This window comes from Salmo salar, chromosome 20 (assembly GCF_965601325.2).
Source record: "Salmo salar chromosome 20, fSalSal1, whole genome shotgun sequence".
Classification (NCBI taxonomy): domain Eukaryota; kingdom Metazoa; phylum Chordata; class Actinopteri; order Salmoniformes; family Salmonidae; genus Salmo; species Salmo salar.
Window position 1 is genome coordinate 54,110,494 of NC_138310.1, and position 17,468 is coordinate 54,127,961.

Sequence of the window (17,468 nt, forward strand, 5' to 3'; positions counted from 1 at the left end):
ATAATCTAATGTTTTGCTTTCGTTGTAAAGCCTTTTTGAAATCGGACAGTGTGGTTAGATAAAGGAGAGTCTTATCTTTAAAATGCTGTGAAATAGTCATCTGTTTGAAAAATTTAAGTTTTTGTATTTTTGAGGAATTTGTAATTCGCGCCACGCCTATCATTGGATATTGGAGCAGGTGTTCCGCTAGCGGAACGTCTAGATGTAAGAGGATAAGCAAAGAGAAATGACAGTCCATCATTACTTTAAGACATGAATGTCAATCCATGCGGAAAATGGCAAGAACTTTGGAAGTTTCTTCAAGTGCAGTCGCAAAACCCATCAAGCGCTATGATGAAACTGGCTCTCATGAAGATCGCCACAGGAAAGGAAGACCCAGAGTAACCTCTGCTGCAGAGGATAAGTTCATTAGAGTTACCAGCCTCAGAAATCTAAAATATCTTTTGATTTGTTTAACACTTTTTTGGTAACTACATGATTCCATATGTTTTATTTCATAGTTTTGATGCCAATGGCACCAATCTATAATTTCCCTCCCCGTAGACAATGTGATATTTTATCTAGCTATTTTGGTGTGGAATACCCCTGAGGTTTGACCACAAAGATTCTATTTAATTTCACTTTTTTCAATCATGATGTGTAGACAGAAAAATATACCTCAGCACAGATACAATATAAAGTCCTGAAACACATGTGTCTGGTGAATCATGTAAGTGGCAGTTCTTTGTGTAGCCTGTGTAATTTGAGAGACATTGTATTAGAGAGCTGGTGTGGGGGTGTTTGTGTGTGTGTGTGCGCGTGTGTGTGCGTGTGTGTGTGTGTGTGTGGGAGACGTGAGAGTGGGATCGAAATATTACTGTGTAATAGTCATAACATGGGTTGGTGATGAGAGGGACTATGTGTGTAGGACCTGTGACCATTCTGATGGTGTGTGTGTGTGTGTGTGTGTGTGTGTGTGTGTGTGTGTGTGTGTGTGTGTGTGTGTGTGTGTGTGTGTGTGATGGTGGTTTCAGTGTGTACAGGAGCAGCTGTGGGGGTGTGTTCTGATCCTCTGAGGGACCGTGTGGGAGGGTGATGTGAGGGACAGTAGTTTGAAGGTGAACTTGGGGTTCAGAGAACTCTCAAACAGCTCTATGATGGATTCGGGAGCGCAATTTAAAACACTTCTACCGCCGAGTCCAGTGCAAAGAGAGCCGTTAATCACCATGACAGTACCGTGCTTTATGTGTCAACAGGAGGGGAAACTGTGGCAGAGAGACAAGGACTTCACAGGGTAAAATATTGTTATTTTAGAAACTCCTAGAACCGGTGACTTCTAACTCTTTTGTTCTCTCTACTTTTTCAGAGCGAGATAAGCAGCGTTTGACCAGTCTAATATTAAGTATGGACAATAATAGCTGGCACACTGTCCACACAGTAAAACGGACATAACTCCCTGCCAAAATTAATGGGAGATACCGTGTTTAAGAATTCTCATAATATGTTAACCCCCTTATGGTCAAAATTTTATTTAGAAAATTAGTCTGGATCTCTTATGGAAAACGCCCGACTTCAGTGAAATATGCCTACAGTCATGTTCAACAGATCTCCAAAAAAGTTAACAACCAGTGGGCCATAATTATTCATATTCCAGGTGCAGCTGAGAACCTGGAGGCTTTGTGGTGGGGTGGAGAGTAACAATGATCTAAATATGACAAATCAGCTCTCATTTGGAACCCGCCCCCTGTTGACTCCTCTGGCAGCTACGGTCAGCAGTCCTGGGATCAGTTCAGTCCTGGCTGGAATATTAGATCTCTTCATTGCTGCTGACTACATTTCAAAGCAGCATGTCTATGAGCCTAGATGCTCATCCTTAAACTGCTACTGGTAAGTACCTCTGTACCTCTGCCTTGTTCCCCCATTCACTTTAGGTGATAAGAAAACTATGAATAAATATAGCCCCATTTCCAACATCAAGACAGCCCAAAGTTGCCACTCGCCGATCAGTATCTAAGAGATATAAGAATCCATTATTTTCGAGGTGCTGTGCCTAAATCGATGAAGGGTTACTTTAGATGTCAGTTTGCGTTTCGGTGCCGGGGCTTTGAATGGAGACCCCTGGCAAGGTGCATTGAAGTCAGGAGCAGGGATCTCAGGCACTGGGCTGATCAGCCTAATCTTCTCCCTAAGAACAGTGGGAATTGGACTTATCATCAACGCGACACCTAATCCTCCAGGGGGGGCCTCGCCCCCCCCCCCCCCCCCCCCCCTTTAACTTTACTTGTTTCCAAAGTAATTACAAAGAGCAATGTTTTCTACCAGGAGAGAGGAGGAGAGGCTAGCAATTATCCCAGTGAGCCTTCTCTGAGGTGATTGACACCGGCACCTATTCCCCGTGTTGCCGGCGCTTGCGTTTGAACTAGTTTGAGAGGCTGCAAAGGTTTCTGTCAGCCCTTCTCTCTTGCTACATTATTAATGGGAGACTGTTGTGTATGAGGCGCCAGGCAGTGAGTGGCTGCGTCCTCTAATGCGAGGCAGAGCGTCCAGAGCTGATTACCCAGCCTACTAGCCTGCATCGTGGTGGCAGCTGGACGCCTTCAGCATTCAGGCCACAGGCTAATGAAGCATCCAGCGGCGTAGCCATGTTTGATAAAGCCATCATGGAGACCGTTTGCCAGGTGGAAAGCCTGAGAGAGATACACCCCAAAAATGTAAATAGATAAATATGTTGTATTGTCACATACGCCAGATAGGTGCAGTGAATTGTGTTGTTTTACAGGGTCAGCCATAGTAGTACAGCACCTCCATAGTAGTACAGCACTTCCATAGTAGTACAGCACCTCCATAGTAGTACAGCACCTCCATAGTAGTACAGCACCTCCATAGTAGTACAGCGTCTCCATAGTAGTACAGCACCTCCATAGTAGTACAGCACCTCCATAGTAGTACAGCGCCTCCATAGTAGTACAGCACCTCCATAGTAGTACAGCGCCTCCATAGTAGTACAGCACCTCCATAGTAGTACAGCGCCTCCATAGTAGTACAGCACCTCCATAGTAGTACAGCGCCTCCATAGTAGTACAGCGCCTCCATAGTAGTACAGCACCACTAGAGTAGTACAGCACCTCCATAGAAGTACAGCGCCTCCATAGTAGTACAGCGCCTCCATAGTAGTACAGCGCCTCCATAGTAGTACAGCGCCTCCATAGTAGTACAGCGCCTCCATAGTAGTACAGCGCCTCCATAGTAGTACAGCACCTCCATAGTAGTACAGCGCCTCCATAGTAGTACAGCGCCTCCATAGTAATACAGCACCACTAGAGTAGTACAGCACCTCCATAGAAGTACAGCGCCTCCATAGTAGTACAGCGCCTCCATAGTAGTACAGCGCCTCCATAGTAGTACAGCGCCTCCATAGTAGTACAGCGCCTCCATAGTAGTACAGCGCCTCCATAGTAGTACAGCACCTCTACAGTAGTACAGCACCTCTATAGTAGTACAGCACCTCCATAGTAGTACAGCACCACTAGAGTAGTACAGCACCTCCATAGAAGTACAGCACCACTAGAGTAGTACAGCACCTCCATAGAAGTACAGCGCCTCCATAGTAGTACAGCGCCTCCATAGTAGTACAGCGCCTCCATAGTAGTACAGCGCCTCCATAGTAGTACAGCGCCTCCATAGTAGTACAGCGCCTCCATAGTAGTACAGCATCTCTATAGTAGTACAGCGCCTCCATAGTAGTACAGCGCCTCCATAGTAGTACAGCGCCTCTATAGTAGTACAGCACCACTATAGTAGTACAGCACCTCTATAGTAGTACAGTGCCTCCAGAGCAAATTAGGATTAAGTGCCTTGCTCAAGGGCACATGGGCAGATTTTTCACCTTGTCGGCTCAGGTATTCCAATCAGTGACCTTTCGGTTATTGGCCCAACAGTCTAACCACTAGGCTACCTGCCGCCTTTTATGTATATATATATATATATATATATATATATATATATATATATATACTACCCACCACTGCGACCTGTACGCTCTCGTTGGCTGGCCCTCGCTCCATACTCGTCGCCAAACCCACTGGCTCCAGGTCATCTACAAGACCCTGCTAGGTAAAGTCCCGCCTTATCTCTGCTCGCTGGTCACCATAGCTGCACCCACCCGTAGCACGCGTTCCAGCAGGTATATCTCACTTGTCACCCCCAAAGCCAATTCCTCCTTTGGCTGCCTCTCCTTCCAGTTCTCTGCTGCCAATGACTGGAACGAACTACAAAAATCTCTGAAACTGGAAACACTTATCTCCCTCACTAGCTTTAAGCACCAGCTGTCAGAGCAGCTCACAGATCACTGCACCTGTACATAGCCCATCTATAAATAGCCCAAACAACTACCTCTTCCCCTACTGTATTTATTTATTTATTTATTTATTTTGCTCCTTTGCACCCCAGTATTTCTACTTTGCACACTCATCTACTGTCAAATCTACCATTCCAGTGTTTTAATTGCTATATTGTATTTACTTCGCCACCATGGCCTATTTATTGCCTTTACCTCCCTTATCTCATCTCATTTGTTCACATTGTATATAGACTTATTTTTCTACTGTATTATTGACTATATGTTTGTTTTACTCCATGTGTAACTCTGTGTTGTTATATATGTCGAACTGCTTTGCTTTATCTTGGCCAGGTCGCAGTTGTAAATGAGAACTTGTTCTCAACTTGCCTACCTAGTTAATGGGATATTAAAGAAGAATTCACTACAAAACAGTTCTGAGATCTGTGTTGGGAAAACGTTGATGCTCAATATTTCAGAAGTGTGCTTTGCGCAGATAGGTCACGAGTGTAAACGAGGCCTACTTTTAACATAATAACAGACAATACTTCAACTCTTCAACCCAACACTGTAATGTCTTGCAGATGTTGTCAATTCTTCATATTCTCAAACTGAGTTTTCTGCTAACATGATCATTCCCCAATCTCAAATTCAGTGAAATTCCACTCTTGCGGAAGATCATGTGTATGCTATTGTTAATATACATTGGTGTTAAAAGTTGCTGTAAATGAACTTTCAGATATGGTTTAGACGCATGTCTGATACAATTCATTACCGTAGAAACAATCTCAACCTGTTCTGGATGTAACAACAGTTACCCGAAACACCAGCAGCCTGTCTCAATTGATAACTGTGTTTGTTCCGGTCCTGGTTCACCTTGTTGTTAATGCATATCGTGTAATGGTGTCTGCCAGAAACCTCCTGGTTGTGTCTGTAATGTATGGTCCATGGCTACACCACTCCACTCCGGAGCCAGAGCTAGCGAGACAATAGTGGGCGAATCCTCAGTCTTCACCCTCCAAGTGCGTTTAGGTTTAAGGATTTTTCCTGAGTGAACAAGGTTCTTATAAGAGGCGACAGGAGCATGTGGCCAGCATAAAGCGATAACCAGTTTCCCCGTCACTTTAAAGTGATATGCCGCATGTTCCACAGTCAATTCCCAGCTACCTGTGACAGCAAGAAATTGGCAACGCTGAGGCCCACAAAATGGGTTTTTCACTTGAAATGAGCGAGCGCTTCAACGCCAGCTGTCACCTGAAATAAAAATCAGCAACTTCAGAGTAATTTAAGTGGTTGCTCTCTCAGTAATCATCTGGGTGACTGGTAGGTTTGTCTTGAGGCAATCTGTTGTAGTGTGTTGGGTGGCAACTTGGGGCAAATCTGTCCTGAAAACTCACTTCCTCCTTATCTGACTTGGAATATTTGCAGGAAGACAGATTTACACCCAGGAAAATTTTACTGCGAGCGTCGACACCTTTGTGATTAATTATCAGCCTGATAAAATTGCATTTATTCCATCGTGTGTATTATTTTGTGGCAGCCATGCATTTCACGGCGTTATTAATATTCCTTGTGCTTTCCACTCTTTCATAGTGAGAGAAAGCATGAATTCAAGCACGGAAAACCACTTTTTCTTGCAGTCACACATCAGGACCGTCTTGGCGTTATCTCATGCAACAGTTCCGTTGCCCTCCTCAGACAGAAAGCAATTAATGGAATATCTGTAAGCTCGTATATACCGTGGCTGAAATAGTGTGGGTATATAATGTACAGCTGGATGGATCATTCATTTTCCAACAACGCTCATTATTTCTCCCCATCTATCCACCTTTCAGATATGGAGATGAGGCATTTTGAGGGATGCCAGATGTGTCCTTTAAACATCGACTGTAAAACACACTTTTATCCAGACCATAGCCAGGCTTTCGTTTAGTACAAATTTAGCTCTCGGTTTCTCCACTTTTTCATAGCAGCCATCTTTCTTTGTTCATCTCACTCTGTCAGGGCTGCGATGTGTGACTCACAGTAATGTTGTACTTTACAAATAATCACTTTAACTGACAGTGTTTAGTTTTTTACGTACCTGAGATATTGTTTCATGTTTTTCAGTTAAAGATATAGCCTGTAAAAAAACTTCAATGCTTTGAATATGGAAAGTGTATAATCATAGCACTTATAACTTAATCATAAAGTAACCTCAATAACACAGGATGTAGAACTCTGCATAAACCATGTACCCATTAGGCTAATGTACGCATGGTAAATTAATTCATGCATGCACACACAATTATGGAGATATTGGGAGCACTATAACATTTAATGTATTAATAATTCTTTACTTATTTGTCAAGGTAGCTCTCTGCCTTGGACCTAAAGACCACTGCATTAACACAAATAAATAACACAACACTGTTGTCGGGCAGAACAGACTACTGTGTCTTGTTGCAATTGTCTACATAGGTAACAAACAATCCAACCTTGTACTGCATGTTTTACTGCTGGTGTCAAGACTGTGTACAGTAAGGACATTTATCACAAATGAAACTTAGTGGACCTTCAAACTTGAGAAATGTTGTACACTTCTCTTGGGCTTTGATTGGCAGCGCCAGGACTGGCTGGCTGAGAGTAGAGAGAAACCTTAGCCATTGTCCAGTCTGGGAAGAGAATAGCCTTTTATTTGGATTACACTCGATGTGGGTATTTCCACTTGTGGACCAAGATGATGGACCGAATGAAACACCCACTTTATTTTTTTACAGCTGACACAGACTGACCAAACAGAAACCCCAAGGTTGAAGGAAACGGTCGCTTTAGATATTAAAAGGTGCACTATGCTGGAATCGCTACGCCATTTCCTGGTTGTTAAAATTCTAATAGTTCACCTAATTTCAGTTTACGTGACAAAACAACTAAGTATAGTGTAGAAAATCTTTGTACAATCTAAACCGCTGTGAAATATATTTTCCATAACCAAAAATATTGTATTTTCAGCTGTTTGAAGCTGGTGTACAAAACCAAAAGTAAAAGATGCAAGAACGAAACTCAAGAATGGGAAGCATAGAAATAGCGCACACAGAACAGATCTACCGCTTCTTAGACTTACTTTCAATGAGAATGACAGATCTATAACTAGCAGGTCTGGGAATTTGGTTGGGTCACCCAAAAAGTACATAATACAGCTTTAAGATACATTTTTATCTTGTATAAGCCTATCAATTAATCTTGGAGTGTATTCATAAAAACATCAGGTGCACCTCACAACCTCTTCAGAGCTCTCAGAATGTGGAGCGGATGGCCATTGTAGTTGCCAACCTCTCAACTTTCCAGACAAGTAATACTGTAAATAAGCAATTTCAACAGTACCACTCATACCAAGACTTGAGTGGTCTTCTTATTCAAAATGACAGGAGCCTTGTCAAGTCTTGGTAATTAGAGGCCTCTGTGCCAGGGCAATCTAACCTTTAGCCCTCCCTCAAGGCCACAAGCAGCAGAGAGAGCGCTATTGCAAAGGCCTCATAGGGACCTGTGCTAATAGAGCCACAGCCAGTGATATGTAGAGTGAGTACTAATCATTCACAGTAGCATACTCCAGTATGCTTGCTGTCCAGAAGCCTTACCTCCTTTGCTGTTACATTCTCTTCCTCAGAGTACAGTATTAACAGGTTCTCAATTGTTTTTCCCTATGGATCATACCGAGGGCGTTTTACAGCAAATTATTTTCGAATGTATATAATGTATTATTTACTGTGAGGGAAGAGGTTGCTCATCTCAGGTTTATCCTCTGTTATGGAGGCACAATGTGCAGAGAGTGCATCTCAGGAGGTTTAATCGAAGCAGGATGCCCTTGCCTTACATCCCCTTGACTAGGATTCTCAGAGGTATCATCTATCTCACAGTTGTTATACTCAAGCATTCTTTTCTCACCTCCACAACTGGTTTTGCAAGACAGATAAACCAGCAGTCACTGTACTATAAGGATGCATCTCAAAATAATAATCTTCTACTTGACTGATTATTCCGACAGTGATGTATGTGAACCAGGAGAGCAAGAAAAGGTGCATGATGGGGAAATGTTCCAATGTTTTGTGGCTGTTTAAAGGCTTTTATTGTGGAAAAATGCCCAAAGACAAAGGAGAGGGTCTCAATCTTTCCAGATGCATTTATGTCACAAGCACACAGCTTCTTCCTCTGGGGGCTGTTCTGAGTGAATCATGTTGAACAGAAAGTGCTAAGTGTTCTGGGGAAAAGTAATTCAAAGGAGGCACCAAAAGGTGAAAGGAGCATCCTCAGGTAACCAGCAGCCTCCAATCTTTTTGTTCCTTTTTTCTCTCCCCATTTCTCCCTTTTCTTCATTGTACAACATGTGTGTTCTGTTGCCACTGGGGGTTTATTTACTTGTACAGTTAGTTATATTTGTTGTATTTGTAGCATGTAGGATATATTGATTTCCCGCAGGTTTCACGCTATGGGCTAGATTCGGTTCCAGAGGGCATTGTTTTCTTCCCCCTAATGATATCAATTCCTTTTAAGTCTATAAATAAAAGGAGACTTTTTCTCACCCTCATCATTTTTCTTTTAAATGCATCATTACACTCGGTGGATTTCATAAACAACCTTCAAAAACATCACACTTTCCTTTTGAATCAAAGCAATTAATGTGACCCTCACCATAAACTGTGTCAACACAATTTTACAAGAATAATAATGATTTGTGTTTGAACCCACTTTGGTTAATTTCGTCTTTTGCGTCGATTCAACAGTTTATCAGTAGTTCCTAGGGTCTGTAAAATTACCGGAATTTTCTTAACGGCAGACGTGTGAAATTAATTAGTAGGTTGATTATTATGTACACTATACACAAACATGGATAATGAATCACCTGGTTGTTTATGAACGTGTGAAATCATTAGTCCTCTAAAGACATTTTTATCTGGCATCCGTTGAGGGCCGTCTGCTCTGTACTTTACCTACCAAGGGCTTTTCTATTCCTCCTAGTTTTTAAGCGAATGCACTGTTCCCTCTAAGCCATGTCCTTGGAGAATACCGACCACCTTCCCGGAAATACACTTAACCTGCTACCGAGAACGTATCTGGGGCGAGGAAATGCTGTAAGGGGAAAAGATATGACCTGGTTTTGCCTTTTTCCTCTGTGTGCCACGTGCAAACAGAAAGACTTGTTAAAGGAACAGCCCCCCTCACAAACCAAAGTAGAAAGGTAGTTAGCCCATGACCCACCGACGTAATTCTCCATTCTTTTAATCAAAACAGTGTTACGGGGGGTTTGGTCAGGTTTATTGATCGCTCGAGAGAGAGCAGGTGTGATTATGTAAGTGAGCTCGTTGTTTTTTCAGTGTTTTTTGTATCCTGCCTGTAGAGCAGCTGTGCCTCCCAGCACCCCCTCACACCCCCTCAGCATGGTTCAGTTCAGTCCGTTCTGCTGGGGGAAGTATGAAGGGAGTACAGGGGGAGTAGCTGTCTGCCAGAGCGTGGCACCTCTCCCCTCTCATTAGAGTCTCCCACTCTGCATCTGCTGTCTGTACTGGGAGCTGTGGACTTCCCCCACAGCGAACCCTGCAGCATGGCCGCGGCCCAGCTCAGCTCAGCAGCACAGGCATCTGTCAAACCCACCAGACCCCTGTCATCCTGCCTGCCTCACCACCTGCCTGCTGCTCGCCAAAACAGGGGTTGCTTAGAGACAGGGAGGGAGGGAGGGAGGCAGGAGCCACTTGCCTTCTAGGCCAGCAGCTTATTAGTTTGAACAGGAAAAAGGTTTGGCTGGCGCCCTGCATGCGGTGGCCAGGGAGCGTTGGGGCCTGCGGACGGTTTGTGAAGCGCGATGAGGAAACTACTGTGCTCCTGCTGTAGTTCTGCTCATCTGACGGGGAGTCCAGGGTGTTTCTGATTGGAGGGCAGAGGGTTAGAACGGGTTCCTATTGGCTGATAAAGATGTTGGAAAAAGCTTTATTTAAGAGACATGTACAGTATTTCAGATGTCATGAAGTGATGTCATGGCTATTGGGTATTATTAGGGGTTTGCCTGTGGAGGGTGGAGTTTTTTTTGGAATGGGTTATATTCCAAAAAAAACGTCTCAGAGTAGCAGTGTTAGTCTAGGATCAGGTCCCTTCTGTCCATATAATCTTATTCATGATTAGACAAAACTGATCCTAGATCAGTATTCTTACTCTGAGACGCTTTACAAATACGGGCCATTATTAAGATGGTGGCCCTCCCTGATTGCTGATAAGCCACCTCTCCTTCAATAGGAAAGGCCACAGTAGTGACACTACTGCATGTGAGAACCCCTCAGGGTCATCATGAAACAACTTCTGCTCCCCGACTAATTCACTTTCTGTTTTGAATACACCCGATATATTGTGTCGAGCGGCAGAGTTTTCAATTTGCATTTCCGGCGTATGTCTGCCATATTATATTATGCATGATATCCATTCTCATCGATTCAGACGTCCCCTTACATTTATTCATTAAGCAGGCGCTCTAACACACAGAGTCGTAGGCGTCATACTTATACACTGCATAATGCTCTGACAGCATGCAACAAGCCAAGCTAAACATGAGGATACTGATGTCCTTTTTAATCAAGAGGAGAACCATCACTGTTCACCTACATATCGCTGTGGTCCTCTGGAGCTCAGTTGGTAGAGCATGGTGCTTGCATTGCCAGGATAGTGGGTTTGATTCATGGGACCACCCATATGAAAAATGGATGCACGCGTGACTGTAAGTCGCTTTGGATAAAAACATTTGCTTAATGGCATATATTATACATTTATCAGAAGAGAGAGCAAAGCAGGAAGAACTAGAGAGATAGGAAAGAGCTTAAAGGGATATTGTCAAATCTACTTCCCCGGAGTCAGATGAGCTTGTGCGTGCAGTTTGAAGAAAGTTGCTAACTAGTGCTAGCGCAGTTGCTAACTAGTGTTAGAGCAATGACTGGAAGTCTCTGGGTATCTGCTAGCATGTTCTCAGCTATCCCTCAGAGATGCCTCAGATTAGGAGGAGTAATTTTCATTCCAATAATTAATCTTTTGTTCATCTTTGGTCGCTACATATAGTGGTCTCTCCCAATATACAATAGACCTACATAGATTTGAATATTAATTTCACGCGGTTCTGGCGCATCATTTTTTTTCAAATCGACCTGATTCATAACTTGGTTAATTCCCTCTCTCTTTTCTCCTTCCAGGTGTTACGTGGATGATAAGGTGTCCAAAGTTGCCTGGCTCAACCGATCCAACATCATCTTCGCTGGGGAGGACAAGTGGTCGCTGGACCCGCGTGTGGACCTGGTGAACAAGGGCCAGCTGGAGTACAGCCTTCGCATCCAGAAAGTGGATGTGTACGACGAGGGCTCCTACACATGTTCCATCCAGACCAAACAGCAGTCCAAGACCTCTAATGTCCATCTCATTGTCCAAGGTAGGCACTAGCACAATTAACCAATCAATCAACCAATCAATCAATCCAAAAAGTGTATTTATAATGCCCTTTTTACAGTAAAAGGTTACAGTAGCCTGGCCATTGTTAGGTTCGGAATAAACCGAGTAAAAACTGGAACGGACAACTAGAAAAAGCTTTAACCAAGTTTACTCACCCACTGTGTCATACAGCTGCAAGGACAACATACAGCCACACAAGTACATCTTTATACCTTCCGACCCATATGGCCCCCCTCCCAGCAGTGTCTTCTCTTTTCATCTGTTGACCTTCTCTCGAGTTGAGTTCCACATTCCACATCCCTTCCACATCCCTCATGGTCCTGGTTCCTCAGAAAGTGGCCTGCCTTATCAAGAACTGAAATTAGACTGTTGCCCTTTGCCTCCCTCCTTAGGAACGTTCATATTCAACGATAACATATTTAAACAGAAATGAACTTTCTGCACTTTCCCTTTTCTCACTCAGTACCTTTCCATATCACTCAGTAACTTTCCACCCAACTAGTTCCTCTTGACCGTTTCTTGACCCCTAACATATGCATTCCTTATGCATGTAAAGTAATCAATAAGTTCCAGTAACGTAACATGGATAAGTATATTTCAACCATGTACATGGCTGCTTGTCTCAAGTCTGACAGCCCACCATCGTCCTCCGTCAACCAGCAGCCCACCTATAGGTCTCTGTAATCTCATTGTCTTCCATATTATCAGGACAGCTGACAGGGAGTTCTCTTTAGCTGTCAAGAACTCCTTTTCAACTGTCCACACAGTATGGAAGACAAGGAGTCTTCTGTCTGCCCGGCAGAATGTAGATCTGAGGCCCTCACTGTGAGGTCTTGTTTCTTGCCGTTTCCCCTGAAGCAATTTCCAGTAGTTTTTTATCTTTATCTTGGTGCACTTGTGCTGCACATCAAACCTGAATCTGACATTCAAGTTAACCCATTAACATTGACTAATCTGTGCTATAATGTGTTTGTTTGTGCAATAATAGTTTGTGCAATAATAGTTTGTGCAATAATTGTGTCTATATTTTGTCTCCATTGATGGCAGCACCACCCCCCTATTGGAAATTCATCTCAGACAAATAGTGATTAGGGATGGAAGAGATCCTAAAATAGCATTTTACCACACAAAAGCTACAGGAGAACGCCGTCACATAGCGATGAACGTAAGAGCTGGTCTATTAATAGCACTAAAAGTTCAATACATGAATTGATGCTTGTGCTGTGTTCTAAGTGGATCTGTCCCAGCCAATTCTTCCCTGTTACCAGAATTCCATTGGGTTCCATTAGACACTGCTTGATCATTGGTATTTCTCATGTAGTCTTCCTGTGTTTCCATTTATCTGCACATATTTCATGACTTTGACATTTAGAGCTAAACATTGATTCCACATTGTATTTCGTCCTTCTTTACTTTTTTTCTCCAATAGTCCTACTGTAGACTTCAACTGTTATGTGGATATGGGCTGACATTAGCCTGGTCCCAGATCTGTTTGTACTGTCTTGCCAACTCCTATGGTCATTTTTATAACAATGTGACAGCTTACTTCTTCCTATGTGAAGCATTTCATTAATTTCCTCTCCCCCCATGCTGAAACTATGGCTTCATATTGAAAGCATATCACATCCCACTGTGTTAGTAATAGTAGAATTCTGATTGGCTATAGGAGAAAGTCACACCATCATCACATCATTCAATTATCCAACAGCCATTTACTGCTGAATCCAACATTTTTTGCACATAGTTTAAGGGGGAATGTCTGCCGGATGAAGTGTGTGTGGTTTCCCTTTCAACGACACAAACAAGAAAATCCAAAAGCTGAGTAAAAAAAGTGGTATGAAATGGTATGAAAATTTTTCCAACCGCAGCAGCAACACTGCCTCTACCTGCTAGTTAGCTATCAGAGAACATGTTCATGTAACCGAAGCTGACACAATTTCTGCAAGCAGGGACACCAGTGTAATTGGAAAACAAATGATCAGACAAAGTACATTTTCTGTGAATAATAAAGCCATGGACTTGCAGCACGCTTCTAGGCATCGGTGCTTAAAGACAGGGTCATTGCACATGATATGAATCATAATATGGCGATTTTCCCAACCCATTCTCTTTTGATTTTGAGGCAACCCGAGCTAGCCGTTGACGTGGAGCCATTGAAAATCTGTGTGACTAGGATACTCTGACACCATTGGTTGACTTTGGAGTTTGCTAAGCATATGACAGTGTGTCAAGAGCAATTTGTGCATTAGTGCATGCTAGTCATGTGCCAAATGTTTGAGACCATTGAAATCTGTCAATAAAATAGATCCCATGATGGTTTCCTATTGCAGCAGGCAGCAGTAATCTGTTTTTTTTTGTGCAGCAAACAGCACCGCTTTGTCAGCGGATTTTTATCAGAATTGATTTGGTCGCTTATAAATTAATGTCAGCATTTTTCATTCTTTGTTAAGAAATCAAAATCATTTAAATTAGAGTGCCAAGCAGCAACGCGGGGTCTTAGCAGACAAGCACACAGATCCACCATGCAGTGAATAGAGATACTACTATAAACTCCTACTTGTTTACCAAATAAGTCAGATCCAAAATTTGAACTACTTTGTGTTTGCTTTAGCATCACCGTATGTATATCCATTAGCAACCTCTATCTGGGTTTCCTCAGCTATCTTTCAATGCATGAGTTTTGCTATATAGTTAATGATTAAGATGAAGTCCACACCACATTTTGAGTCAATCAAAGTGGCAGTTAATGAAAGGAATTTTGTATTTATTTTGTATTATTTCACCTTTATTTAACCAGGTAGGCCAATTGAGAACAAGAACTGCGACCTCAATTGATTTGACATTCAATTTATTTGGTCATAACAATTGCTCTCGAGCTAATTCCAATTTCATGTTCATAATGATAGATAAGTGTAGTTTCATCTCAATCATCGTCATAAAGGATCTCCATAGTGATTCCTTTATCTCCGATCAATACAGAGGTGATCCACAATGGCTTTGTCCACATTTAGCCCTGAATCACAATGGTGTGGTATTTAATGGGGTGAACCGAGGCACTTACTAAGGAGATGGTGAAGGCAGTGTGTCACTCTAAAGAGCGCGTGGGGGGTGTAAGCAGTTCTACTTTGAAGTCTGCGCAAGGAGGAGGAATTGACCTTTACCAATTATCATGGGACAGTCGGAACCTTTTAGTGGTCCTTCAGGAAGCCATCTCCCCCACCCACCTTTCCTTGCTGAAAGGCTCCTTATTGCCAAGGCCATTGTCAGACATATTGTGTTACTAGTCTGTCTTTTTGGTGGCGGCTTTAACACTTCATCTACCAAGTGGATCGGTGGCTGTTCCCGGCCGCCAATCCACCCCTCTGGAGAAGAATGGCTGTCTTCTCCTTGCCCATTATTTTAGCGACTGTATGGGAGGAAGAGAACGCGACACACTACACAACTGCAGATATTGTCTGTCGCCTTTGAACCCCTTAACGAAACGGACTCCTTGATGTTTTAATGAAAGAAACAATTTAGTATTCCGTTTTCTCTTTGGCTGACTTGGCTGAAATCAAGGGGAAAAAAGGCATCTCCTTTAATCTTTTTTATGCTCGGCAGAAGAGGCACCTCATGCATTTAAATGGGGCCATCCCACGGACACACGTGACTTCAAACACATCAATAGGGCTTCAGGTGTAGGGCTGCCATGTTTCAGAGGATAAGTAGAGGCCCGTCCCATCATTCCTGGAGAGCCTCTCCTTTATCCACTTTTCAAGGCTGTAATATAGATGGCCAACCTCTTTAGATGTTATGTATGGAAAATGGAGTGCTGTCCTGGCCACATGCTCTCTGTCTCACCTGGCAACTGGTCTGAAAATATCCTCTCCCCAGCTATGCTTTAATAGGGTCCTGTCACCTATGTCAGGCTGTCTCAGCCCTACAACAGTCCTCAGGTCAGCAGTATGCTCGTTTTGGGCACTCTGCCACTCAACACAGGTCGTTCACACTGTTAGGGCCTTGCTCTCACTCTTATCGTCAACTGTGAAAGAGCTGGCCAATGGTCCAATTTCAGGACTGAAAAGACTTAGGCCCCAGAACTGTGAATAGCTTGTCCTATCAATCATTCACTCCTACAACCCAATAGTAGCTTTTTGTTGAAGGGATCTGTGCTATTGTTGGATTAGTTGACTGATTCTGCTCATTCAGACACACATCTCCCTTCAGCCCATCATATGCACTTTGAGGTTATTTTTGTATAATCAAAAGCGCTATATTATTAATATCACTACAGACGATTAACTTTATTTGAAATGAACAAAATAATGATTATTCTCTGAGGGCTTAAAGGCCCAGTGCAGTCAAAAAAACACACACACACACACACACACACACACACACACACACACACACACACACACACACACACACACACACACACACACACACACACACACACACACACACACACACACACACACACACACACACACACACACACATATATATTCAGTGGCAAGAAAAAGTATGTGAGCCTTTTGGAAATACCTGTATTTCTGCATGAATTGGTCATAAGATTTGATCTGATCTTAGTGTTTTTTGTAGGCAAGGCAGCTCTAACCAACATCTCCAATCTTGTCTCATTGATTGGACTCCAGGTTAGTTGACTCCTGACTCCAATTAGCTTTTGGAGTAGCCATTAGCCTATGGGTTCACATAGTTTTTCCAACCTACACTGTGAATGTTTAAATGATATATTCAATATAGACATGAAAAATACACAATCATTTGTGTGTTATTAGTTTAAGCACACTATGTTTGTCTATTGCTGCGACTTAGATGAAGATCAGATCAAGTTGGATGACCAATCCAGGTAATTCCAAAGTGGTCACATACTTTTTCTTGTCACTGTATATATACAGTGCCAGTAAAAAGTTTGGACACACCTACTCATTCAAGGGTTTTTCTTTACTTTGACTGTTTTTTACATTGTAGAATAATAGTGAATACATCAAAACTATGAAATAACACATATGGAATCTCTGCATGTGTGGTTCCCACCATAAAGCATGGTGGAGGAGGTGTGGGGGTGCTTTGCTGGTGACACTGTCAGTGATTTATTTAGAATGCAAGGCACACTTAACCAGCATGGCGCTTAGTGGAGGGCTATCATTTGTTTTCCAACAGGACAATGATCCAACACACCTCCAGGTGGTGTAAGGGCTATTTGACCAAGATGGAGAGTGATGGAGTGCTGCATCAGGTGACCTGGCCTCCACAATCACCTGACCTCAACCCAATTGAGATGGTTTGGGATGAGTTGGACCGCAGAGTGAAGGAAAGGAAGCCAACAAGTGCTCAGCACATGTGGGAACCCCTTCAAGACTGTTGGAAAAGCATGAAGCTCATGAAGCTGGTTGAGACAATGTCAAGAGTGTGCAAAACTGTCATCAAGGCAAAGGGTGGCTACTTTGAAGAATTTAAAATATAAAATATATTCTGATTTGTTTAACATTTTTTGGTTACTACATGATTCCATATGTGTTATTTCATAGTTTTGATGTCTTCACTATTATTCTACAATATAGAAAATAATCCAAATAAAGAAAAACCCTTGTGTCCAAACTTTTGAATGGTACTGTATGTACAGTTGAAGTCGGAAGTTGACATACACTTAGGTTGTAGTCATTAAAACTCGTTTTTCAACCACTCCACA

At 42.7% G+C, this 17,468-nt stretch overlaps 1 protein-coding gene across 3 annotated transcripts in view; it reads left to right on the forward strand.

Annotated features, from left to right (window-relative positions):
* Positions 1-17,468, forward strand: part of LOC106580806 (limbic system-associated membrane protein) — a 461,182-nt gene that overhangs the window by 408,526 nt on the left and 35,188 nt on the right. For all 3 annotated transcript variants that reach the window (XM_014162257.2, XM_014162256.3, XM_082966521.1), the window contains one exon: positions 11,521-11,753. In XM_014162257.2, the coding sequence (XP_014017732.1) occupies positions 11,521-11,753 (233 nt within the window). The remainder of the gene's footprint in view (positions 1-11,520; positions 11,754-17,468) is intronic.